Here is a 22,967-nt window from a genome sequence, read left to right on the forward strand (position 1 = left end):
CAGGTGGAAGCAACTGTTTAGGGGAGACCTATCTGAGAGGTATACGATTACAGGGCTTGTTAAACAACTGAGCATATTAGTGAGAAACAGGGAGGGTCCAGAAAAGCTTCCAAGACCTGAGTGAGCAGCGTAAGTCCTTTGAGTTCAGTGCTGAATATGCTGAATATGAAGAAGCAGGAGCTCACCCAAGTGGAAAAAATTCATTAAACTGATGTTTGATGGAACTCTACCTTTTAAAAAAGTTATCAGATATTGGTTTTTATTGTTGCTTTGTTTTCTAAGGAAAGATAAAATGAGAATTTTTTCAAGTGTATCATGAGGAGTCTGGGCTGCATCTTTGAAGTTTAAACTCAGCATTCTACATACTGCTGCTAAGTCGCTTCAGTCGTGTCCGACTCTGTGCGACCCCATAGACGGCAGCCCACCAGGCTCCTTCGTCTCTGGGATTCTTCAGGCAAGCATGTTGGAGTGGGTTGCCATTTCCTTCTCCAGTGCATGAAAGTGAAAAGTGAAAGTGAAGTCGCTCAGTCGTGTCTGACTCTTCGCGACCCCATGGGCTGCAGCCTACCAGGCTCCTCCGTCCATGGGGTTTCCCAGGCAAGAGTACTGGAGTGGGGTGCCATTGCCTTCTCCGATTCTACATACAAATGTCCCCTAAATATGATGCTCATTCTCAGTCGCTCAGTCGTGTCTGACTCTTTGCGACCCCATGGACTGTAGCCCACCAGGCTCCTCTGTCCATGGGATTCTCCAGGTAAGAATACTGGAGTGGGTTGCCATTTTTTTCTCCAAGGTATTCGCCCAACCCAGGGATCAAACTTGCAAATCCTGCGTCTCCTGCACTGCAGGTGGATTCTTTACCACCAAGCCACCTGGGAAGCCCCAAATACGATGCTAGGCAGCAGCTTTTTTTTTTTTAACTCCAAGATATATTTTAAATATACGTAATGTTATTTGATGCTTAGAATGTTTTGCCTGATTCTTAATTCTTATGTTTTAAAATGAGATGGGTATTTTAAAATTTCTCTCCATGTTGTCTTGTTCCTTTTTCATATCTTCATAAATTAAGCATTCAGAAACAAGCAGTCCATTTATAGCTTACATCTTTTTCTAATCCCTCTATCTTACTCTCTTCTTAAATCAGTGAGAAGGGAAATGGGCTTTGTTACTCTTTCTTCTCTTTTTCATAAGGGTGAGTTATATACTGAGAAAGTCTTTCCTCCCATCTTCTTTGACAAAGTGACATTATTGTATTTATTGTGAACCTGCAAGTATGGCATTGATTGACAGCTCTGTCTGTACTCACTGTTTTCCTATCAAATGACCCCACTTTTTGCACCCTTAGCAGATGAAGAACTTACTAAGATGGCTCTAGTACTAGTATTATAATAATCAATGTAAGTCCTCAATATTTTATTCTAGTTTTTTTTAAATGATCTTTTTATTTTCTCTTCTACTTTATATATTTTATATTATGTTTTGGTTCAAATATTTAAATCAAGACTGTTATGTGGCCATGTTACTTTTTAATATGTCTTCATTTTAGTAAACATGTTTTAAAAAAGTGAAAAGTGCAAAAAAGTGAAGTTTTAAGGGAAATAAACATTGAGGGTAATGGAGTTCTAGCTTTAATATGAAGTGAAATACCCACAAATATATCCACTTAACTTCCCTTATCATCAAAGTAGCTGTTGGAAAAATGTAAGAGACTAAGGCTTAATTCAGAGTCTGATGAAGAGAGTTTACTTAGTGGAAGGCCTACTGTTGGCCAATGTATCTGATGCCTAATTATACTGACATACTAGAGGAAAATGATCTGGATTTTCTATTAGACACTTGAAATGGAAGTCTGCATCTAATCAAACATTAGTGCTTGACAATTCCTTGTATTTCTATTTTTATATGAAGTCCTTGAGTCATTTTCATGGGAAGAGTGATGTCAACAAGAGCAATGTTTTTTGAAGTAGAAAAACATGATATTCAAAAATTATATTGACTTCCTTTTTTCCCATTATTTAAAGTTCTTCACTTGCAATTGAAGCCAATAAATGATGCTTATCATACATATGGGAGGGCAAAAGATACATTCAATTACATCCTTAGGTTACTGACACTTGTAATCACTAAATTTTTTGTGCGAATTTAGTAATAACAGTAGGGAGAACAGCATCCAAAGAACACCTTGTTTAGTAGGATCAGGAGCAGGCAGTGATGGGAGAAATCCTGATATATCTTAAATAAGTCTAACTTCTTCACTAATAGTATTCAAATTTAATGTTTTCGGAAAACTTTAGTGCTCCAGGAATTTTAAGCTTAAGACAGTATATATTGGCCTCAATCCCACTGTTTATAACTGATATTGTTACAGAAATTACTTTACAAGCTTACATTGTTCCAAAACATACATAGTCTTATAATTAGATTTTATACTGAAATATTCAACAAGTAGATGTGACCACATGTAGACCTTGTGATTTAAAGCTATCGGAAAAGGATCACCTAGATTTAAAATTCCAGTTGGATTTAAAGAGCAGCAACAGTACAAAAGGAAGATTTTGAAGACAATGATAGTTAAATTATACTCGTAAATAAAAATAACCCTGATAAAGACTCACATTTGGCTGAATTTTAAGTGGAAGTTTGTATCAGTTTTATAAGGAAAAGCTGCCCCACAAAAAGAAGTTGACAATAAAAAAAGGGCATCCTGCCCTACTTTGGTTAATCTTACCAGTAAAGACGATGGGCAATCTGGACGCTTTGTAGTGAGCGGTGTAACAGAAGTTGCACTAGAGGACTCTCAAGGTTCCATTCAAACTTGACAGCCTGAAATAAGAGATGCAATTACTTTACCTTTTTTTTTCTCAGTAACAAAATTATAGCAGAATACAGAGGTACTTAAGAGGCTTGAGAAAGGGAAAACAGTATAAACAGTTTGACAAAATACTTATATTTGATAGCTTTATCAGTTGGTGTGTAACTAATAACAGAGCATATACACATCACACAATTTGGTGTAGTAGAGTCTGCCTCTGTTTCTTTTTCGGCTTTTAGTATCACAGAATGAATAAGAGCAGGTGGTTGGTGGAGTTCAACAATGCCTAGGGAGAGAATCCTGGCACACAGAAAATATATCATAAACAGTGTCTTGGATATAAAAAATGGCATTATTAAACAATAGATGTTTCTCTTCTTTTGGTTTGAAAAAGTGAAAGTCATTCAGTTGTGTCCGACTCTTTGTGACCCCATGGATCCATGGAATTCTATAGGCCAAAATACTGGAGTGGGTAGCCTGGATCGAACCCATGTCTCCTGCATTGCAGGCAGATACTTCACTAGTTGAGCCTCTAGGGAAGCCCAAGAATACTGGCGTGGGTAGCCTATCCCTTCTCCAGGGGTTCTTCCTGACCCGAATCGAACCGGGGTATCCTGCATTGCACGCAGATTCTTTACCAACTGAGCTATCAGGGAAGCCCCACACACTCAAAGCCTTAACTGAAATTACCTACTGAATATTAACCTGCAGACTTTGAAGCTTTACTTTTAAGTGTGAAAGCTACTTTTTGGTGGACAGATAATCCATCCATCCCCCAATCTCCCATTCCTTCATCTGCACTGTGAACAACTTTCTAACGTTTTCTAGGATATCTAACCTGATGGAAAAACAGACAGCAACAGCAACCTTTGAGACCTAATTTAGACCTCCACACCCACTCTACAGGGACTTCACCATCAGCACTCGGTATCTGGGCCCTCGTCATCATCTTATGAACCACAATAAGCTGTGAAAATGAATGTGAAGTTTTCTTCCTATCTTTCTAAAAGTACTTATTCCTGCTTGAGAAACAAAGCTTCTATGGCTTGTTGCTCCATAAGCCATTTAAGTCACATACACACACAGAGTTAATACCACAGTCCAGAGAGCAAAAAAAATGGGTACAACGTTCATTCAACACACACCTAAAGAAACACCTCAGTATGCTAATTATCCTCCAGGATGGGAATGTTTATGAATTCTTGAAGTGTGAGAACGTCAAAGATGATCTCAGCAAATTTGCATAAACTCGTGATGCTGTCTGAATATATAAAGATCATAACATGTGTTGTCTTAAACTGCAGTTTGCCCTTCTTTAACAAACATGCTAATATTGATTTGACTAGACCATGGGCTGTGTTCATGCCCTTATCGTGAACATATCCTATGAGTACATTAGCAGGAGAGAGATGCCTCAGAGTCTACTTCCGTGCTTATCTTTTAGCTTTCTTTTAAGATTTCCTTGTGATTTCTTTCTGAATCCAGTAACTACATACTGATCATGAATAGCCTCCATTGCTTCCAATTCACTGCATCACTCTGTCTACTGCTACAATTTCTCCCTACATCCTGTATCATCATATCTAAGAAGGAGACAATATTTTGGATGCATACTTCATTGGCTTCCTAGTTGTCTCAGTGATTAAGAATCTGTGTACCAACACAGGAGAGGTGGGTTCAATCCCTGGGTTGGGAAGATCCCCTAGAGAAGGAAATGGCAACCCACTTCAGTATTCCTGCCTGGGAAATCTCACAGACAGAGGAGCCTGGCAGGATATAGTCCATGAGGTCGCAAAAGAGTTGGATTCAACTAAGGAAACGGAACAAAAACAACAACATTATTTTGAACTCTCTACTTGAAACCTACCTGCATTGTTACAGCCTGTGGTTTGCAGTAACCTCTGGGTCTGTGGCTTATTTGAGCATTAGCTATGAACCATAAGCTTCCCTGGTGGCTCAGACAGTAAAGAATCTGCCTGCAATGCAGGAGACCAGGCTTTGATCCTTGGGTCAGAAAGATCTCCTGGAGAAGGGAATGGCAATCTACTCCAGTATTCTTGTCTGGAGAAGTCCATGGATAGAGGAGCCTGGCAGGCTACAGTCCACATGGTCACAAAGAGCTGGACACTACTGAGCGGCTAACACTTTAAGAACCATACCTTCCGTTTTCATCATGGTCTTCAAGTACCTTCATATTGCTCTTTAATATAGCCTGAACAGTTCTAGTAAAATAGTGCATAAAAAATAACTTGATTCCAGAAAATAATCATCAGGGTAGGAATTTTTTTTTATGTCTTGGAAAGTCAGGGTGGAGCATCGAAGTTTTAAGGGCAAATTCCACAATGAATGTTTTGAAAATTCTTCCCACTTGTTATTAATTTTCCAGTCACATTATACATTTCTTTCCATCTCATATGATTTTATAATTATCATTTTTAATTAGGGAATATTTGCAACTTTACCTATCTTTACCTCTGTTCATTTGCAATGCTGGATCCTGGGTGCGACTTGTCTTATAAATGAATTTATACGCATTTACAGGCGTATGTCTCTCAGCCATATTCCTAATGTCAAGTGTTATTGACTCAGATTCTGGCTTTCAAATAGATTTAATTTACATATACTATTGTAGAAATTTCCTTTTTTTGAGTTGGGTTAGATATAGCATGTTGCCCATACTCAAGAGGCATGAGATAAATAGTGTTTCTGCAAGTTGAATTAATTTTTATTTTCACTACACACTCCTGCAAGGCTAGGGAAACCATAACTGTAAGGAGTGGTAGTGGTAACTCTATGGTACATATGCTTCTAGATCAGCTCTCTCTTTAAGGCCTTCGGAGAAGTGCATGTTCTGTTTGTAAAGTAACATGGAATTCAATTCTATTATTAGAGACTCCTCACTTTAGTCTCAGAGTCCCTGTCTTAAATTCAAAACCTGAGGCACCTGGCATTTAAAATAGCTTGTGACTATGACCTGATCTTTCAGATAAGAAAACACCTGAGTTAAAAGCAAAGCAAAAGAAAAACATACAGACCCCGATTTTAGACCTATTCAGCATTCAGTATCCAGTTAACTTAGAAAAAAATCATTGTTTATATTTTGGATATTCAATCATATACATGACTATTTGTGCAATTGTTTATATGGTAACATATTCAAACTAAATCAGTCCATGATCAGATTTCTAGATAAGTTTATAGTATTTTCCAAAATTACTCCAATATCATGATATATGATGTCACAAAACTATTATCTGGCAGCAGAATTTTTTTATTAGAAACTACTGTTTTAAAAATCTATAATTAATATTAGAATATGGGAAAAGCAAGAAAAATATTATGAGAAGATGCCTAGTAAATGACTATTTTCTACATAATGTTTATTTGGTTACTTTTTTATAGTTTTATATATAAGTTGGATACCAATTTTTCATCACAAGTATTATTTTTTCCTATTTTAATTAATAAGTGAAGGTTTTTTTTTAAAAAAAAATTTTCCCTTTTGGTGTTTATACACCATTTTTGTAACCATACCAATTTTGGGTAGAGAATTTCTGCGGTACCCAAGTTGACATATGAGCTATATTTTTAGCCCCTTGGCTAGCCAAACTGAAATGATCACTTTTTATGTAAGCTACTGTTGAGTCACAGGGACTGTTTTAGAGAATTATTGGTTAAAATCCTGGAAACCCTTGGCAACTTTGCTGTCCTTACCTGAACTAGCTGTGGGAGATATTCTAGCAGTTCATCATTCAAGAGGTTGTCTAACTGCTGAACCGCCACGTTACGAATTTCTTGATCTGGAAAACTAATACAAAGTAAATATACTTACTAAGCTGTTAATAGCATACAATAATGGATGAGAAATACCAAGAAAACAGAGAATTAATGCATTAGATTAAATAATCTCACAATCATTTAAGATAATCATTAGCATCAAATAATCATTCTTTTTTTTTTCATATTCTGTGCTCTCCTGTAAACTGCAATCGAAAGTTCTTTTGACTCAATTTTGGAAGCCTGAGTTTAAGTCAGATCCCTGCCAACTTTTCTGCCTATAAAATGTGGATTATAGGATATCTAAGACTTTTTTAAAATACATGAAAATCTTTGCTTATTATTTAGCCATGTGTTTAAGTAAATAATTACTAGCTGGAGATCTGATGGCTTATATGATTAAAAATGGGATAAAATATATTTAAATGAGTCTTGCCAGATGATAATAAAAACCAAGAAATCTAAAGTATCTTACAATAAATAAACACAAATAATTTAACACAGCTAAATCTTACTAGGCTGTTAAGTTCCTGAATGTAACTATGCCTTACTCATTTTGAACTGCATATGCCTGTTGTAAGATTTAGCACCAACTAAACACAATAAAAGCTTGCTACTAAACTAAATTTATGAAGGTAGTTCACATCTGAAACCCTACAGTCACCCTCCATATTGGAGGGTTCTCATCTGTGGGTAAATAGGGTGGACTGTACTATGCCCTTTTATATAAGGGACTTGAGCTTCTAGATTTTGGTTTCTGCAGGGGTGCTGGAACTAATGATGCTGATGGATGACTGTGCTCCTCATAACAACTAACACTGCTCCATCAGTAGAACTGTGTGTGTGAGTGTGCACACACGTGCTCAGTCGTGTCCGACTCTTTTGTGACCCCATGGACTGTAACCCGCCAGGCTTCTCTCTCTATGGGATTCTCCAGGGAAGAATACTGGAGCAGGTTGCCATTCCCTTCTTTAGGGGATCTTCCTGATTCGGGGATTGAACTCAAGTCTCTTGCGTCTCCTACATTGCCACTGCTCCTGGAAAGTGCCTAGATATAAATTTGACACCACACTGGTTTGACATCATAAGTAAATATAACAAGAGTTTTGGTGAGAGCAACACCCTTATTTATTATTTTAAATAAACAAATCTTAAAAAATTAATATGCACAATTTAAAACTCAAAGGAACTGTTTAGAGCAATTCACTTAGAAACAAAGAAAAGAATAAATAAGACTCTCGAATCTTTTTGCATGGGAACTAAGTGAATGCTTTTCAGGTGAGATCTCTAAAGACTGTGGAGGTCAGAAAACTTAGTCTCTAATGCCCAGTCTCTTTTCAGCATGTCCAGTTACTGAAGGGTGAAAGGAATACATGCAGCTATAGTGTAAAGGACAAAAATAACACTACTCAGTATCTTCCCACCTGTCCTTGACGGCAGCTTGAAATGTGGTGCTTAAACAGGTTACATATTTTCTCTTCATTCATTTAAACTGAGCATTTTAATTGCAACAAGAATTTCACTTCCAAGGTTGGTCATTCAAAACCCTTACTTCTGACCTACATATACTTTTCCAATAATTTTTTTCCCTACGAATATTCTAGCAATAAGACCTACTGAGACTGTAGTCCAGGCACATCTCATGAAGTACCACTAAGGTCAGAAGATTTCAGCATAGCATCACGCACAGATGGAAAGAAGAAAGAGTGTAATAAAAATGCAAAGCTGGAAGAAGGTCAGCTTGTTTTAGCACACTAAGACTTTATTTTCTCCTAACTAAATGCGATTGACTCTAATTTATTGCTCTCAATTACTAAACCATTTGTCCGAGGCTTGTAGACATTAAGGTCAGTTTGAGGACACTTTGAAGTCTTGGGGGAATAGTTACTTGGTACATTTTGTTGCCTAAGTGATGACTTAGGTCAGATACTAGTCTTCCTTGCTTTCCTGTGTGCCTATTTCATCTTACTGATGTGAATGATAGCAAAGGAGGAAAAACAGAAAACAAACATCACAACAAAAGAAAACTCTTTGGTAAACACTATATCTCTAATCATGTGCTTATTTCCAAACACTAGAATGTGAAGTCCTTGAAAGCAGAAAAATTTTGCCTGTGTTGTTCACTTACCTATCTCCATTATCTGTAGATTGGTGGACACTCTCTACATATTTAAGAAATGTCTAAATTGAATTAGTTATCTTTCTATCTAAAGCATCACTACTGCCAGACTTCTGTCTCACAGTCTGTGTTATCATCTTTCTCCAGTCACGTAGGTCTGAAATTTTAATGATTATGTTTTCTCCCTCTTTGCTAAAGACTCGTCACTTAATTCCCCCCTTTCTATCTGGTGAAATTCAATTCATCCTTGAAGAAAAGTTCTGGCATCAATTTACTGGTGAAGCTGTTTCAGCCACTTTCTAGAATCCCTCCTTTTTCTATGGGATTCTAAACACATGGTTGAGGGTAGGCTCATTCATTTATATCCCTAGTTCAAGCATAACTGAATAAAAGTTTGTGGAATTTCTAGTAGTCTCTTATCTTTATATCTGATCAGTTGCCAAGTTCTGTTGATTTTTCTATCCCAATGGCTTTTGCATCAATGTTGTTCTTTAGTCACCAAGTTGTGTCCAATTCTTTTGTGACACCATGGACTGTAGCCTGCCAGGTTCTTCTGTTTATGGGATTTCCCAGGCAAGAATACTGGAGTGGGTTGCCATTTCCTCCTCCAGGGCATCTTCCCCACCCAGGGATTGAACCCATGTCTTCCGCATCTCCTGCATTGGCAGGTGGATTCCTTTACCCCGAGCCACCAGGGCAGTACTCTATGCTTGCTTTCAGTGTCTTCTGCAATTATCTATGCTAGGCTATACTTGGCTCACACTGGTATTAGCATTTTTCATAGTAATACCTTATAAAACTTCCTGAATTATTTTGTAAATTCATTTCCCATAAAACAGTAAATGGTTTTCTATTTTCAAAGAAACTTTCAGGCCCATACTATTTATTTATATATTAAAAGCTAGCTGAACACTCCAGCTTTTCATACTACTGTAATCCTGAGGAAACTGCCTTGGCTCATTGTATGCTATTTTTACTTTGAATATGCTATGTTCATTCTCACCTTTGTAAGCACTGTAACCTCTGCTTGGAACACCCTCCCCTCTCTTCTTAAACTTCTAGTTCTCCTTCAAACTGTGGATCATGTTCTTGAAGGCCACTACGCCAGTCTTTAGCAATCACTTTTCTCAACTCCCAGGGCATTGAGTGGTTTCCTCCACTGGGCAATTGGGTATGACAGCGCATGAAAAAATGTATCATTTTATTAATATGTATCCTCATTCCTCAACTAGTGAATATACTGTAGCTAAGGATTATTCTATCCGTTTTTTTATTTCCAGAATTCAGGACCACTCTCTATACGTGTTGGGTGATTAATAAAAATACACTGATCACAGGAATTCCCTGGCAGTCCAGTGGTTATGACTCCATGCTTCCACTGCTGGGGGGTGAGGGCGAGGTGGGGGGGGTCATGGATTCGATCCCTGGTCAGGGAGGTAAGATCCCACATGCCATGTGGCATGGCCGAAAAAATAAAAGCATTGGTTACAATAATAATAATGAGGAAAACCATACTATGCTTCTTGTGCTCTGAGATAATTTATATATTGGTAGGAAGAAGTTCAATTCCACAAACAGCTCTCATACAAACACCAGATTTTTTCCCCTCACAGTCAAAACAGTAAGACAAAAACAAATCCAATGGTGATGGAAGAGAAAGATTTTTTTTCAGGCTCTTTAAGAACAGGAGAACAAAAAACTCGTGATATCTTTATAGAACAGTCCAAAAGGAATATTATGTATTTGTATTAATACACACAAATGTAGGGAAGAATGTTTTTTCATTTTCATAGAAAGGGGTGTCTCTTTTTATTCATTACTGGTGCTTTAAGTTCAGGAAGAAATTGGAAGAGAAACTGCCAAGAAACCACATGACATCCTGAGATGTGACTAAGGCCTAACGACATTAAAGCATATCCAAATATAACCTGAATCTGACTATTTTAGGAAGAGTTGGCTACATTAAAAGAGATGCTGGAAGTGTTGGTGAAGTTCCTGGAAAATGGGGCTCTTTTATACATTGCTGGCAATATATAGCAACATGTATAAAAAGAATCTTTAAATGTGCTTATTCTTTGATCAAGCAATTCTACTTTAGGAATTTATTCTACAGAAATAATCAAAGATGTGTGTGAGGATATATGTATGCAATAAAACTGGAAATAATGTAAATATCTAAAAATAAGCAGTTAAGTTAAATGTGCTATGACTCTATGGTAAAATACATGCTGTCATTAAAATACTAAAATAATATTTAATAATATGAGAATATTATGAAATGTGTGAATTTTTCCACATGCTTAACAAAAAAGATGGAAAGGAAGGATCAAAATATGAATACCAAATTTCTAGATGGAAATGTCATGGGTGACTTTAGTTTTCTTTTTTAAAACTTAGTTTTTAAAGATTTTTAAATTTTCTATATGATAGTTTTATTTGTTACTAAAAAACAGTAATTTTAAAAGTAAGTCTCATTCAATTAATTATGAAAATACATTAATAATTTCAAATTTTAAAATAAAATAAATTGAAAATAAATAACTGCAAATTTATTACCACTAGAACAAAGATCCAAATCATGTGTCCTTTTAAGAGTACATATTGTAGAATGAAAGAACAAGCCTCATATTTTGTACTTGATTTAGAATATTCTTGTAACTAATAGGACCAAATAGGGAATAGAGAATTTGTGCTTAATATCTTTTCAGGGCCATGAACTCAGCCACAGATCAATGGACAAATACGTTCCACAAATCCTGGCCTTTCTTCCCTGTGATATTGTCTGAAACTATTTAAACATTCTTTGCGGATATATCTATTGGCATTTCATGCTCAGTAACTTGCTCTTCAATGAGGTGAGGGCTACTCATGTTAGTTTTCTGACTGTGGTGTGATATTTACACACTGAAATGTCATATGTATCAGAAGAACTGCAATCTATTTTGAATTTTCCACAAGTCAGGTTATTGTAATTTCCAGTGACCTAGTTTCCTTGAAAAATAAGTATAATTTTTGCTGATAATAAACTAGAGCCACTCTCTAGTGATCCTGCTAACCTTGGGATTACTAATTTCTGTAGGCATGGACATAACACCTTGAGTCTGGGGAATAAAGAAAAGTCTCAGTAGAAGGATTCATCAGGCTGATGTCAATTAGGTCCTCGTTCATTTATATTTATCAGAAACTTCCTTATAATCTTGTGGCTCAGAGGATAAAGCATCTGCTTGCAATGTGGGAGATCCAGATTCGATCCCTGTGTTGGGAAGATCCCCTGGAGAAGGAGATGGCAACCCACTCCAGTGCCCTTGCTTGAAAAATCCCATGGATGGAGAAGCCTGATAGGCTACAGGCCATGGGGTCACAAAGAGTTGGACACGACTGAGCAATTTCACTCTCCTTTCCTTATAATCAATCAGAAAATAGATAATTCAAAATGTAATAAATGGAGATCTATCTCTTTTAAGGTATTAAAAAGATGTAAGATCAGTAAAATTCATTACTTGTTGGGGAGAAGACCGGTAAGTGAAACAAATTTTCATTTATTATGAAATTTTTAAAAATTAGAAATAAAAAGAGTCCATGTGAAATAATCACTTATTTAAGGTTATTCATAATTTTTAAATGTCCATTTAATTAACTTTATGCTATCTAATTTAGCTTCCCAAGTATGTCTGAAGAGAAGAGCAAAAAAAAAAAAAAGAAAAAACACCCTACAGTTACGATCAAAAGCAAAAACATTAAGACTGGCTTACTATTCAGTTTTATATGAGTTTCCTGAACAGTGATTCTATATATTCATGGTTTAGTTGCTTTTGAACTGAGCTAGCAATTACATCTTTAGGATTTCTAGAAGGACAAGATACCATACCTAAGATAAATATAAAACTCGCTACAGTAATTGTTAAGGGATTTTACCTAAAAATAGCTTGTTGTCCAATGAGGACATTTGGACACAAAGAAAAAAATACTTCTTGCAGACTGACTGTAAAAGTTGATAAAAGGAATCTAAGAAATATGGCTAAAAACCTCAAAATGTGAAAGCATTAAGTAAAATGAAAGCAATTTCAAGACAAACATTTTTCAAAGAAACTTCAGTGAGATATCAGTTCTATATTTTGCCAATATGTAGGGTAAACACAAAGTTGAAAGTCAAGCAGAAAATTAAGTTGACATTGCAATCTTTACATGGGCAGGAAAGGAAGCGTATCAAGTATTCATGTAATTCTTTGGCTCAAGGGAGAAGCAGAAACTGACGAGTGGTTAGAATCTGCTGTACAGTAGAAGTTCTTCAAATTCTTTTGGACCCTTTTAGATCCTTAAAAATTATAGATGATTCCAAAGAGTTTTTGTTTATGTGGGTTATGCAGGCAGGTGTTCATGCTTAGTCATGTCTGACTCTTTGTGACTGCATGGACTGTAGCTCGCCAGGTTCTTCTGTCCATTGGATGTCCCAGGCAAGAACACTGGAGTGGATTGCCATTTCCTTCTCCAGGGGATTGTCCCCACTCAGGGATCGAACCTGCATCTCCTGGGTTTTGGCGGGAAGATTCTTTACCAGGGAGTCACCTGGAAAGCCTCTATCTATCAATAATTATCAATTAAAAATACAACCAAGACATTAAGAAATATTTATCAATTCATTTTAAGTGACATTAATAAATTCATTACATGTTAACATAAACAATATGTTTCTAAAAAATATAGCTGCGTTTTCACGAAGAAAATAGTGAGAAGAATTATACCATTTAAACTTTTTGTCTCTAATGTCTGGCTTAACAGAAAACAGCTGAATTCTCCTATGTGCTTCGACATTAACTCTGTTGTAATACTGCATATCATGCAGTCTCTGGAAAACCCCACTCTACACTCATGAGTAAATGAGTATGACAAAAAGAAATTACGTCTGGAACTATTATGGAAACAATTTTGACCTTGTGACATCGCTGTAAACATCTTCAGGACTGTAGACCTCTAGGACTGTAGACTGTAGACTTTGAAAACTTCAGATGTACAACATAGTTTTGGTCAAAGAATCAGCACCTGTGTCCTGTTTCTAAGACAGCAGCACATCAACCTATGTCTCCCATGAATGAAAAATTGGCTTCGAAGTCACCTGACCAACATCAGACTTGGGAATTGTCATTTCTCTTCAAACATGTATAATTCCTCTCATCTCAGAGGGCTATAGGAATATCACAATGGATTCAGACAAGCTTCAATAGGACCATTGCAATTATGAAGTGAAATTTCAACAGAAAAATACATCTTTCAACTTCTTCCCATTTGGCTTGTTACTTTGTCATTTCTACTTCTTTCTTACTTTCTTTTTCTCTTCTTTTTCTAGTTTGAAAAATGATATAGGGTCAATAGCTTACTTCAAAAACTTCTGAAGTGATGGGTGAAAGCCAAATGCAATGTAACAAATGTTGACCTTTAAAAAAAAGCAACTTGGAGTCAACTGAAAAGCAAAGAAATCTGAGATCAAATTTAACTGTAACAGAAATGTCAGATTTCAGAAAACACAGTAAGAATTCATGCAGAATGCCATGAGGCTATTCAGCTTAAAAGCACCAATGTCAGGTTGGAATTAGAAAACCATCAGAAGTACAGAACTGTTTTTCCAACAGGTTTTGAGTCTGATGACACACTCAGCATCAGCTTGGAAGGAAAATGTCAATATGAACATCCTTGCTATTTTTCTAACACTAAAAACAATCAGACATGACAGAAGAAATTTTTTTCTAGGAAAAGAGGTGAATAAGGCTTCTTTAAGATGATTGTCAACCTCTATCTACTGAATAATTCATGGTCTTTCAAAATTGTTCACATGATTATAGAATATTAGAAATCAAGGAAACCTGGAGATCTGGTTCAACCTCCTGACTGTATAAATGAAGAAACTGAAATTCAGAGAGTTTGGGCTATTTTCCTGAGGTCATTCACTGGTTGATACCGAAACTAGATTCTAAATATCCAGAATACTAGGCCAATATTTCTATCAAGGCCTTCTAATCTTTTGGCTAGTTATTATCATCTATGCTTATATAACATGCACAAGACTTATTTGGGTGTGTTTTTTATTTTATTTCATTTTAAATAGGTCAATAGAGACATATAATAGTGAGTAGTGTAATTTATTTATCTGGGTTGGGGCACTGGTTCAGCCATGAACCAAAAGGAATAAGAATGAGTCCTAGGCCCAAACAGACAAAGGAACTGTTCAGATGTTTCCTGATGGATAGTTATGGACTTGCACAACGATACTGGGAAAATGACTATATAGTCATGTGTGCGTATGTACTTAGTTGCTCAGTTGTGTCTGACTCTCTGCGACCCTCTGGACTGTAGCCTGCCAGGCTCTTCTGTTAACGGGATTTTTCAGGCAAGAATACTGGAGTGGGTTGCCATTTTCTCCTCCAAGGGATATTCCTGACCCAGGGATCAAATCCATGTCTCCTGTGTCTTCTGCACTGCAGGTGGATTCTTTACCCACTGAGCCATTGGGTAAGCCATATAGTCATGGTATTAATTAATTACTTAATTAAAATTATCATTTATAATTAAAGTGTAGTTATTGGTTTTGTTCCTTTTTATGATTGCATTTTGATTTTTACTTAGACAAGCTTAGAAAGGCACTACCTAAATAGCAAATGGTATATTGAAAGCATAATAGAGAGATTTTGTGTTTGGATACATTAAACATTACAAGCAAAAGCAGTATGACATTAAGAAAAAGAATAAGGGGTTTTGATGTTTGCGTCTCTATTTCTGCTTTGTAAATAAGTTCATCTGTATCATTGTTTAAGATTCCACATATAAGTGATATCTATGATATATTTCTCTTTCTGAGAATGGACATATAGACACCATGGAGGGAAGGGGGGTGGGATGAATTGGGAGACTGGCGTATATACACCAACATGTATAAAGTAAATAACTAATGAGAACCTACTGTATAGCACAGGGAATTCTAACAAGTGCTCTGTCACCACCTAAATGAGAGGGAAATCCAAAAAAGAGGGGACGTATGTATACATATAACTGATTCACTTTGCTGCACAGCAGAAACTAACACAATATCATACAGCAACTATACTCTAATAAAAAGTATTTTAAAATTCTTAGAGTTTTATAGTTCTAGTTAATAGGCACCTGACTGAAAAAAATAATAATGTGTACTTACAACTCCAAAGTATAACCCCAAAATACTCATTGAGAATAAAGTTATTCATTATCTTGTGGGAAACAAAAAGAATAAGGGATTTTTGAGTCTAAATATGAAGGGTTCTAAAAAATAAATAAATAAATATGAAGGGTTCTTTCCTTATCTTAAGACCTCTCCCTAAACAAATTTATTTGTATCCTTGATTTAATTCCCATCCTTCACTGGATGATGTCCACGTTGGGGTCTCCAGCTTAGATACCTTTCTTGAACACCTTTGGTCATCTCAAGCACACCTCAGAGCCAAAATACAAAGTCTGAACTGCAGAGTTCTTGTTCTTCTATTGTTTATGAGTCACCCAGTGTGCCCCATCTTAGGGAATGTTACCTTTACCCCTTACTTACGAAAGACAGAGAACTAGGAGTAATCCTCGATACTCATCTTCTTCACTACTCCTTCCCATTCCGTCCTGTCATTTTTATGCCTAAATGTTCTGATTCTCTTCATTTCATTACATTACCACTCACCTTCTAGGGCTTTCCTGGTGGCTCAGCAGTAAAGAATCTGCCTGTGACATGGCTTTGGTCCCTGGGCGGGGAAGATCCCCTGGAGAACAGAATGGTAACCCACTTCAGTATTCTTGCCTGGAGAACGCCATGGACAGAGGACCTTGGTGGGCTATAATCTACGGTTTCACAAAGAGTCAGACATGACTGGGCAGTGAAACCACCACCACCACCACCTTCTAAGGCTGACTTGCCATTCTCTGATCCTTGAACTACTTCCATAACTTATCTCATCTTCTCTCATCTACTTTTGCTTCCTTCACAAAATTCATGCTTCACTTAGAAACCAGAGTAATCTCTGCAAGATGCAAGTCAATTCAAAATGTTCTCTTACCAAGAATCATTTATGCCTTCCTGTTGCTATCAGAATAAAAATGAAGTTGCTTAACATGGCCCTGTTTAGAAGACCTTAACATGATCTAGTTCCATCTGAAGGTATCTGTTCATCACACACTCACCCTTGGACTCCAGGCACACTGGCTCTCTTCAGTACAGTTCAGTTGCTCAGTCCTGTACGACTCTTTGTGACCCCATGGACTGCAGCACGCCAAGCTTCCCTGTCCATCACCAACTCTGGAAGTTTACTCAAACTCATGTCCATTGAGTCGGTGATGCCATCCAACCATCTCGTCTTCTGTTGCCCCCTTCTCCTCCCACCTTCAAATTTTCCCAGCATCAGGGTCTTTTCCAATGAGTCAGTTCTTCACATCAGGTAGCCAAAGTATTGGAGTTTCAGCTTAAACATCAGTCCTTCCAATGAATATTCAGGACTGATTTCCTTTAGGACAGACTGGTAGGATCTCCTTGCAGTCCAAGGGACTCTTGAGAGTCTTCTCCAACACCACAGTTCAAAAGCATCAATTCTTCAGCACTCAGCTTTCTTTATACTCCAACTCTCAGATCCATACATGACAATTGGAAAAACTATAGCTTTCACTCAATGGAACTTTGTTGGAAAAGTAATGTCTCTGCTTTTTAATATGCTGTCTAGGTTGGTCATAACTTTTCTTCCAAAGAGAAAGTGTCTCTTAATTTCATGGATGAAGTCACCATCTGCAGTGACTTTGGAGCCCCCCAAAATAAAGTCTGCCACTGTTTCCCCATCTATTTGCCATGAAGTGATGGGACTGGATGCCATGATCTTCGTTTTCTGAACGTTGAGTTTTAAGCCAACTTTTTCATTCTCCTCTTTCATTTCATCAAGAGGCTCTTTAGTTCTGCTTTATTTTCTGCCATAAGGGTGGTGTCATCTGCATATCTGAGGTTATTGATATTTCTCCCAGCAATCTCGATTCTAGCTTGTGCTTCATCCAGCCCGGCATTTCTCATGATGTACTCTGCATATAAGTTAAATAAACAGGGTGACAATATACAGCCTCGACGTACTCCTTTCCCTATTTAGAACCAATCTGTTGTTCCCTGTCCAGTTCTTATTGTTGCTTCCTGACCTGCATACAGATTTCTCAAGAAGCAGATCAGGTGGCATGGAATTCCCATCTTTTGAAGAATTTTCCACAGTTTATTGTGATCCACACAGTCAAAGACTTTGGCATAGTCAATCAAGCAGAAATAGATGTTTTTCTGAAACTCTCTCACTTTTTCGATGATCCAGCGGATGTTGACAATTTGATCTCTGGTTCCTCTGCCTTTTCTAAATCCAGCTTGAACATCTGGAAGTTCATGGTTCACATACTGTGGAAGCCTGGCTAGGAGAATTTTGAGCATTACTTTACTAGCTTGTGCTGCTGCTACTGCTAAGTTGCTTCAGTTGTGTCTGACTTTGTGCAACCCCATAGACGGCAACCCACAAGGCTCCTCTGTTCCTGGGATTCTCTGGCATAAATACTGGAGTGGGTTGCTATTTCCTTCTCCAATGCATGCATGCATGCTCAGTCGCTTCAGTCGTGTCCGACTCTGTGAGACCCTATGGACAGCAGCCCACCAGGCACCTCTGTCCATGGGATTCTCTAGGCAAGAATACTGGAGTGGGTTGCGTGTGAGATGAGTGCAATTCTGCGGTAGTTTAAGCATTCTTTGGCATTGCCCTTCTTTGGGATTGGAATGAAAACTGATCTTTTCCAGTCCTGAGGCCACTGCTGACTTTTCCAAATTTGCTGGCATATGGAGTGCAGCACTTTCACAGCATCATTTTTTAGGACTTGAAATAGCTCAACTGGAATTCCACTGCCTCCATTAGCTTTGTTCGTAGTGATGGTTTGTAAGGCCCATTTGACTTCACAATCCAGGATGTCTGGTTCTAGGTGAGTGATCATGCCATCATGAATATCTGGGTTGTGAAGATCTTTTTTGTACAGTTCTTCTGTGTATTCTTGCCACCTCTTCTTAATATCTTCTGCTTCTGTTAGGTCCATCCCATTTCTGTCCTTCATTGAGCCCATCTTTGCATAAAATATTCCCTTGGTATCTCTAATTTTCTTGAAGAGACCTCGAGTCTTTCCCATTCTATTGTTTCCCTCTATTTCTTTGCATTGATCGCTGAGGAAGGCTTTCTTATCTCTTCTTGCTATTCTTTGGAACTCTGCACTCAAATGGATATATCTTTCATTTTCTCCTTTGCCTTTTGCTTCTCTTCTTTTCACAGCTATTTGTAAGGCATCCTCAGACAACCATTTTGTCTCTTTGCATTTCTTTTTTTGGAGGATGGTCTTGATCCCTGCCTCCTGTACAAATGTCACAAACCTCTGTCCATAGTTCTTCAGGCACTCTGTCTATCAGATCTAATCCTTGAATCTATTTGTCACTTCCACTGAATAATTGTAAGGGATCTGATGCAGGTCATACCTGAATGGTCTAGTGATTTTTCCTACTTTCTTCAATTTAAGTCTGAATTTGCCAATAAGGAGTTCATGATCTTTGCCACAGTCACCTCCTGGTCTTGTTATGCTGACTGTATAGAGCTTCTCCATCTTTGGCTGCAAAGAATATAATCGATCTGACTTTGGTATTGACCATTTGGTGATGTCCATGTGTAGAGTCTTCTCTTGTGTTGTTGGAAGAGGGTGTTTGCTATGACCAGTGCATTCTGTTGGCAAAATTCTGTTAGCCTTTGCCCTGCTTCATTCTGTACTTCAAGGCCAAATTTGCCTGTTACTCCAGGTATTTCTTGATTTCCTACTTTTGCATTCCAGTCCCCTATAATGAAAAGGACAACTTTTTTGGGAGTTAGTTCTAGAAGGTCTTGTAGGTCTTCATGGAACCATTCAACTTCAGGTTCTTCAGAATTTCTGGTTGGGGCGTGGATTTGGATTACTCTGATATTGAATGGTTTACGTTGGAAACGAACAGAGATCATTCTGTTGTTTTTGAGATTGCATCTAGGTATTGCATTTTGGACTCTTTTGTTGATTATGAGGGCTACTCCATTTCTTCTAAGGAATTCTTGCCCACAGTAGGCTCTCTTCTCACTTCCTAAATGCAGTTTCTGTATTTCCTAGCTCCCGGCATCCCACGGAAGAGCTCTTCTCTTATCTGCCCTTTCACCAGTTCATTTTCACTCATCTTAGATATGAAACCAAACATATAACTTCCTCAGGGAAGACTTTTCCCACTCTGGAGAAAGATTTGGGTCCTTCATTTTATGTTATCATGGAACCATGCACTTCTCTCAGAGCTGTTATGACACCAGTTATTGTACATTTATAATTTGCTAAGGGCCTATTTCTTCCCACCTCCAGTGGACTACAACTCCATAAAGGCAGGGCTATGTTTCTTTTTGCTTAACATGCTAGCTTCAGGGCCTAAAGAAGTGTCTAACATGAACAGGCCATCAGTAAGTATCTACTGAGTGGATGAATAGACAAACTGGATATCAATTTCTTATCTATAAAGTGGAAATCAGTAAAATGAGGGAAACTGTACATGATGGTGACAATATTAAAGAGACTGTTTTGTAGGTCAATCACATAATATTTTGAAAGTGCTTAATAAGTAAGCTATAAGTCACTATTAAATTTTGAAATATAAATTTGCTCTCTTACCATATACATTTTGACAAGTGAATTTAAGCTTAGTGAAGCTTACTAGAAATGAAATTGTTCCCATGAATTTATGATATTTACAATTTAGCATTGAAAAAAATCTGAAAACTCTAAACCCTCTTAAAAATATAGATACCAGGAAGAGGATGATGTTGACAACACTGACTGGTAGCATTTACTGAAAGTTCTCATAAGTATTTTATCCTGTAAGGTACAATGCAGGATACTTATTACTCCAATTGGCAGGTAAGAAAACTTGACTGAAGTGATTCAGGTAATAAGTAACAGAGACATATATGTCTGATTTCAAAGCTTATATTGTCAACTGTGAAATTTGGAAGCAACTCCATAAACTTTTCAAAAATACACAAAGGTAAGATTCATATCTTTGGTTTATGCAATTCTAAGTTCTTCATTCTCAGTATATCATTTTGTCTCTCTCTTCATGTGGAATACTGAAACCTTCACATTTTTCTCTTCCATATCCATTTGTTGTTGTTTTTCAGTCGCTAAATCATGTCCAACCCTTTGAGACACCAGGGACTGCAGCACACCAGGCCTCCCTGTCCTTCACCATTTCCCGGAGTTTGCCCAAGTTCATGTCCACTGAATCAGTTATGCCATCCAACCATCTCATCCTCCATTGCCCTCTTCTTCTGCCTTCAAACTTTCCCAGCATTAGGGTCTTTTCCAGTGAGTTGGCTCTTTGCATCGTGTGGCTAAAGCATTGGAGCTTCAGCTTCGGCATCAGTCCTTCCAACGAGTATTCATGGTTTATTCCCTTTAGGATTGACTGGTTTTATTTCTTTACTGTCCAAGGTACTCTCAAGAGTCTTCTCCAGCACCACAGTTCGAAAGCATTAATTTTTCAGTGTTCTTCCTTCTTTATGATCCAACTCTCACATCCACACATGACTACTGGAAAGACCAAAGCTTTGACTATATGGACCTTTGTCAGCAAAATGATGTCTTTGCTTTTTAATACACTGCTTACGTTTGTCATAGCTTTCCTTTCAAGAAACAATCATCTTCTGATTTTATGGTTGCAGTCACCATCTGCAGTGATTTTAGAGCCCAAGAAGAGAAAATCTGTCACTGCTTCCACATTTTCCCCTTCTATTTGCCATGAAGTGATGGGACCGGATGCCATGATCGTAATTTTTTTAATACTGAGTTTTAAGCCAGCCTTTTCACTCTCCTCTTTCACCTTCATCAAGAATCTTTTTGCTTTCAGGCATTAGAGTGGTATCATCTGCATATGGTTGTTGATATTTCTCCCTGCAATTGATTCCTGCTTGTAACTCATCTAGTCCAACATTTTGCATGATGTGCTCTGCATATAAGTTAAATAAACAGGGTAGCAATATACAGCCTTGTTGTACTCCTTTCTCCATATCCATCGTTACCTATAATTCTATTCATATATTTCCTTCCCTCCCAACTGAGAGGAACAAGTTACTCTCTTTCCTTGATAACAGCTCTATTTTAATTTTTGGTCCAGTCTGTTGGGTATTGGTGTCATCTCATTTTGTCACTTCACCCATCCCTGTTTTCTGAGCTTCCCTTCATGCATCTTTCATCTCAGTTTGTACACATGCTTGGAGCTCTTTTATCTAAACAAATGAAGCCCAAACATCAAAATCTTTCTCTTACCTCCTTCAACTTTAGTGATCTTCTTGCCTTTATGATCAATCTTATTCCAAGAGGCACAAATTATTTTTCTTCATTTCCTCTTTGAGGCCTTGAAGAAGGCGTTCAACTTCAATACCCAAATTTGTTCTTTCATCCACAACTCTTGTCTTGGTTAATGATGTAATTATCTATCATTTCAGTTCAGTTCAGTTCAGTCACTCAGTCGTGTCCAACTCTTTGCAACCCCATGAACCACAGCACGCTAGGCCTCCCTGTCCATCACCAACTCCTGGAGTCCACCCAAACCCATGTCCATTGAGTCGGTGATGCCATCCAACCATCTCATCCTCTGTCGTCCCCTTCTCCTCCCGCCCTCAATCTTTCCCAGCATCAGGGTCTTTTCAAATGAGTCAGCTCTTCGCATCAGGTGGCCAAAGTACTGGAGTTTCAGCTTCAGCATCAGAACTTCCAATGAACATTCAGGACTGATCTCCTTTAGGATGGACTGGTTGGATCTCCTTGCAGTCCAAGGGACTCTCAAGAGTCTTCTCCAACACCACAGTTCAAAAGCATCAATTCTTCAGCGCTCAGCTTTCTTTATAGTCCAACTCTCACATTCAGACATGATCACTGGAAAAACCATAGCCTTGACTAGATGGACTTTTGTTGACAAAGTAATGTCTCTGCTTTTCAATATGCTGTCTAGGTTTGTCATAACTTTCCTTCCAAGGAGTAAGCGTCTTTTAATTTCATGGCTGCAATCACCATATGCAGTGATTGTGGAGCCTAGAAAAATAAAGTCAGCCACTGTTTCCACTGTTTCCCCATCTATTTCCCATGAAATGATGGAACCAAATGCCATTATCTTAGTTTTCTGAATGTTGAGCTTTAAGCCAACTT

The 22,967-nt window shown here is 37.6% G+C and overlaps 1 protein-coding gene across 2 annotated transcripts in view; it reads right to left on the reverse strand.

Moving 5' to 3' along the window:
* The window catches only part of PIK3C2G (phosphatidylinositol-4-phosphate 3-kinase catalytic subunit type 2 gamma), a 387,527-nt gene that overhangs the window by 232,233 nt on the left and 132,327 nt on the right, over positions 1-22,967 (reverse strand). For both annotated transcript variants that reach the window (XM_081592337.1, XM_081592336.1), the window contains 2 exons: positions 6,527-6,620; positions 2,729-2,823 (listed from right to left, as the gene is read on the reverse strand). In XM_081592337.1, the coding sequence (XP_081448463.1) occupies positions 2,729-2,823; positions 6,527-6,620 (189 nt within the window). The remainder of the gene's footprint in view (positions 1-2,728; positions 2,824-6,526; positions 6,621-22,967) is intronic.

The sequence above is a fragment of the Giraffa tippelskirchi genome, chromosome 4, assembly GCF_054371585.1.
Source record: "Giraffa tippelskirchi isolate mGirTip1 chromosome 4, T2T-mGirTip1v1.2.pri, whole genome shotgun sequence".
In the NCBI taxonomy this organism is placed as follows: Eukaryota; Metazoa; Chordata; class Mammalia; order Artiodactyla; family Giraffidae; genus Giraffa; species Giraffa tippelskirchi.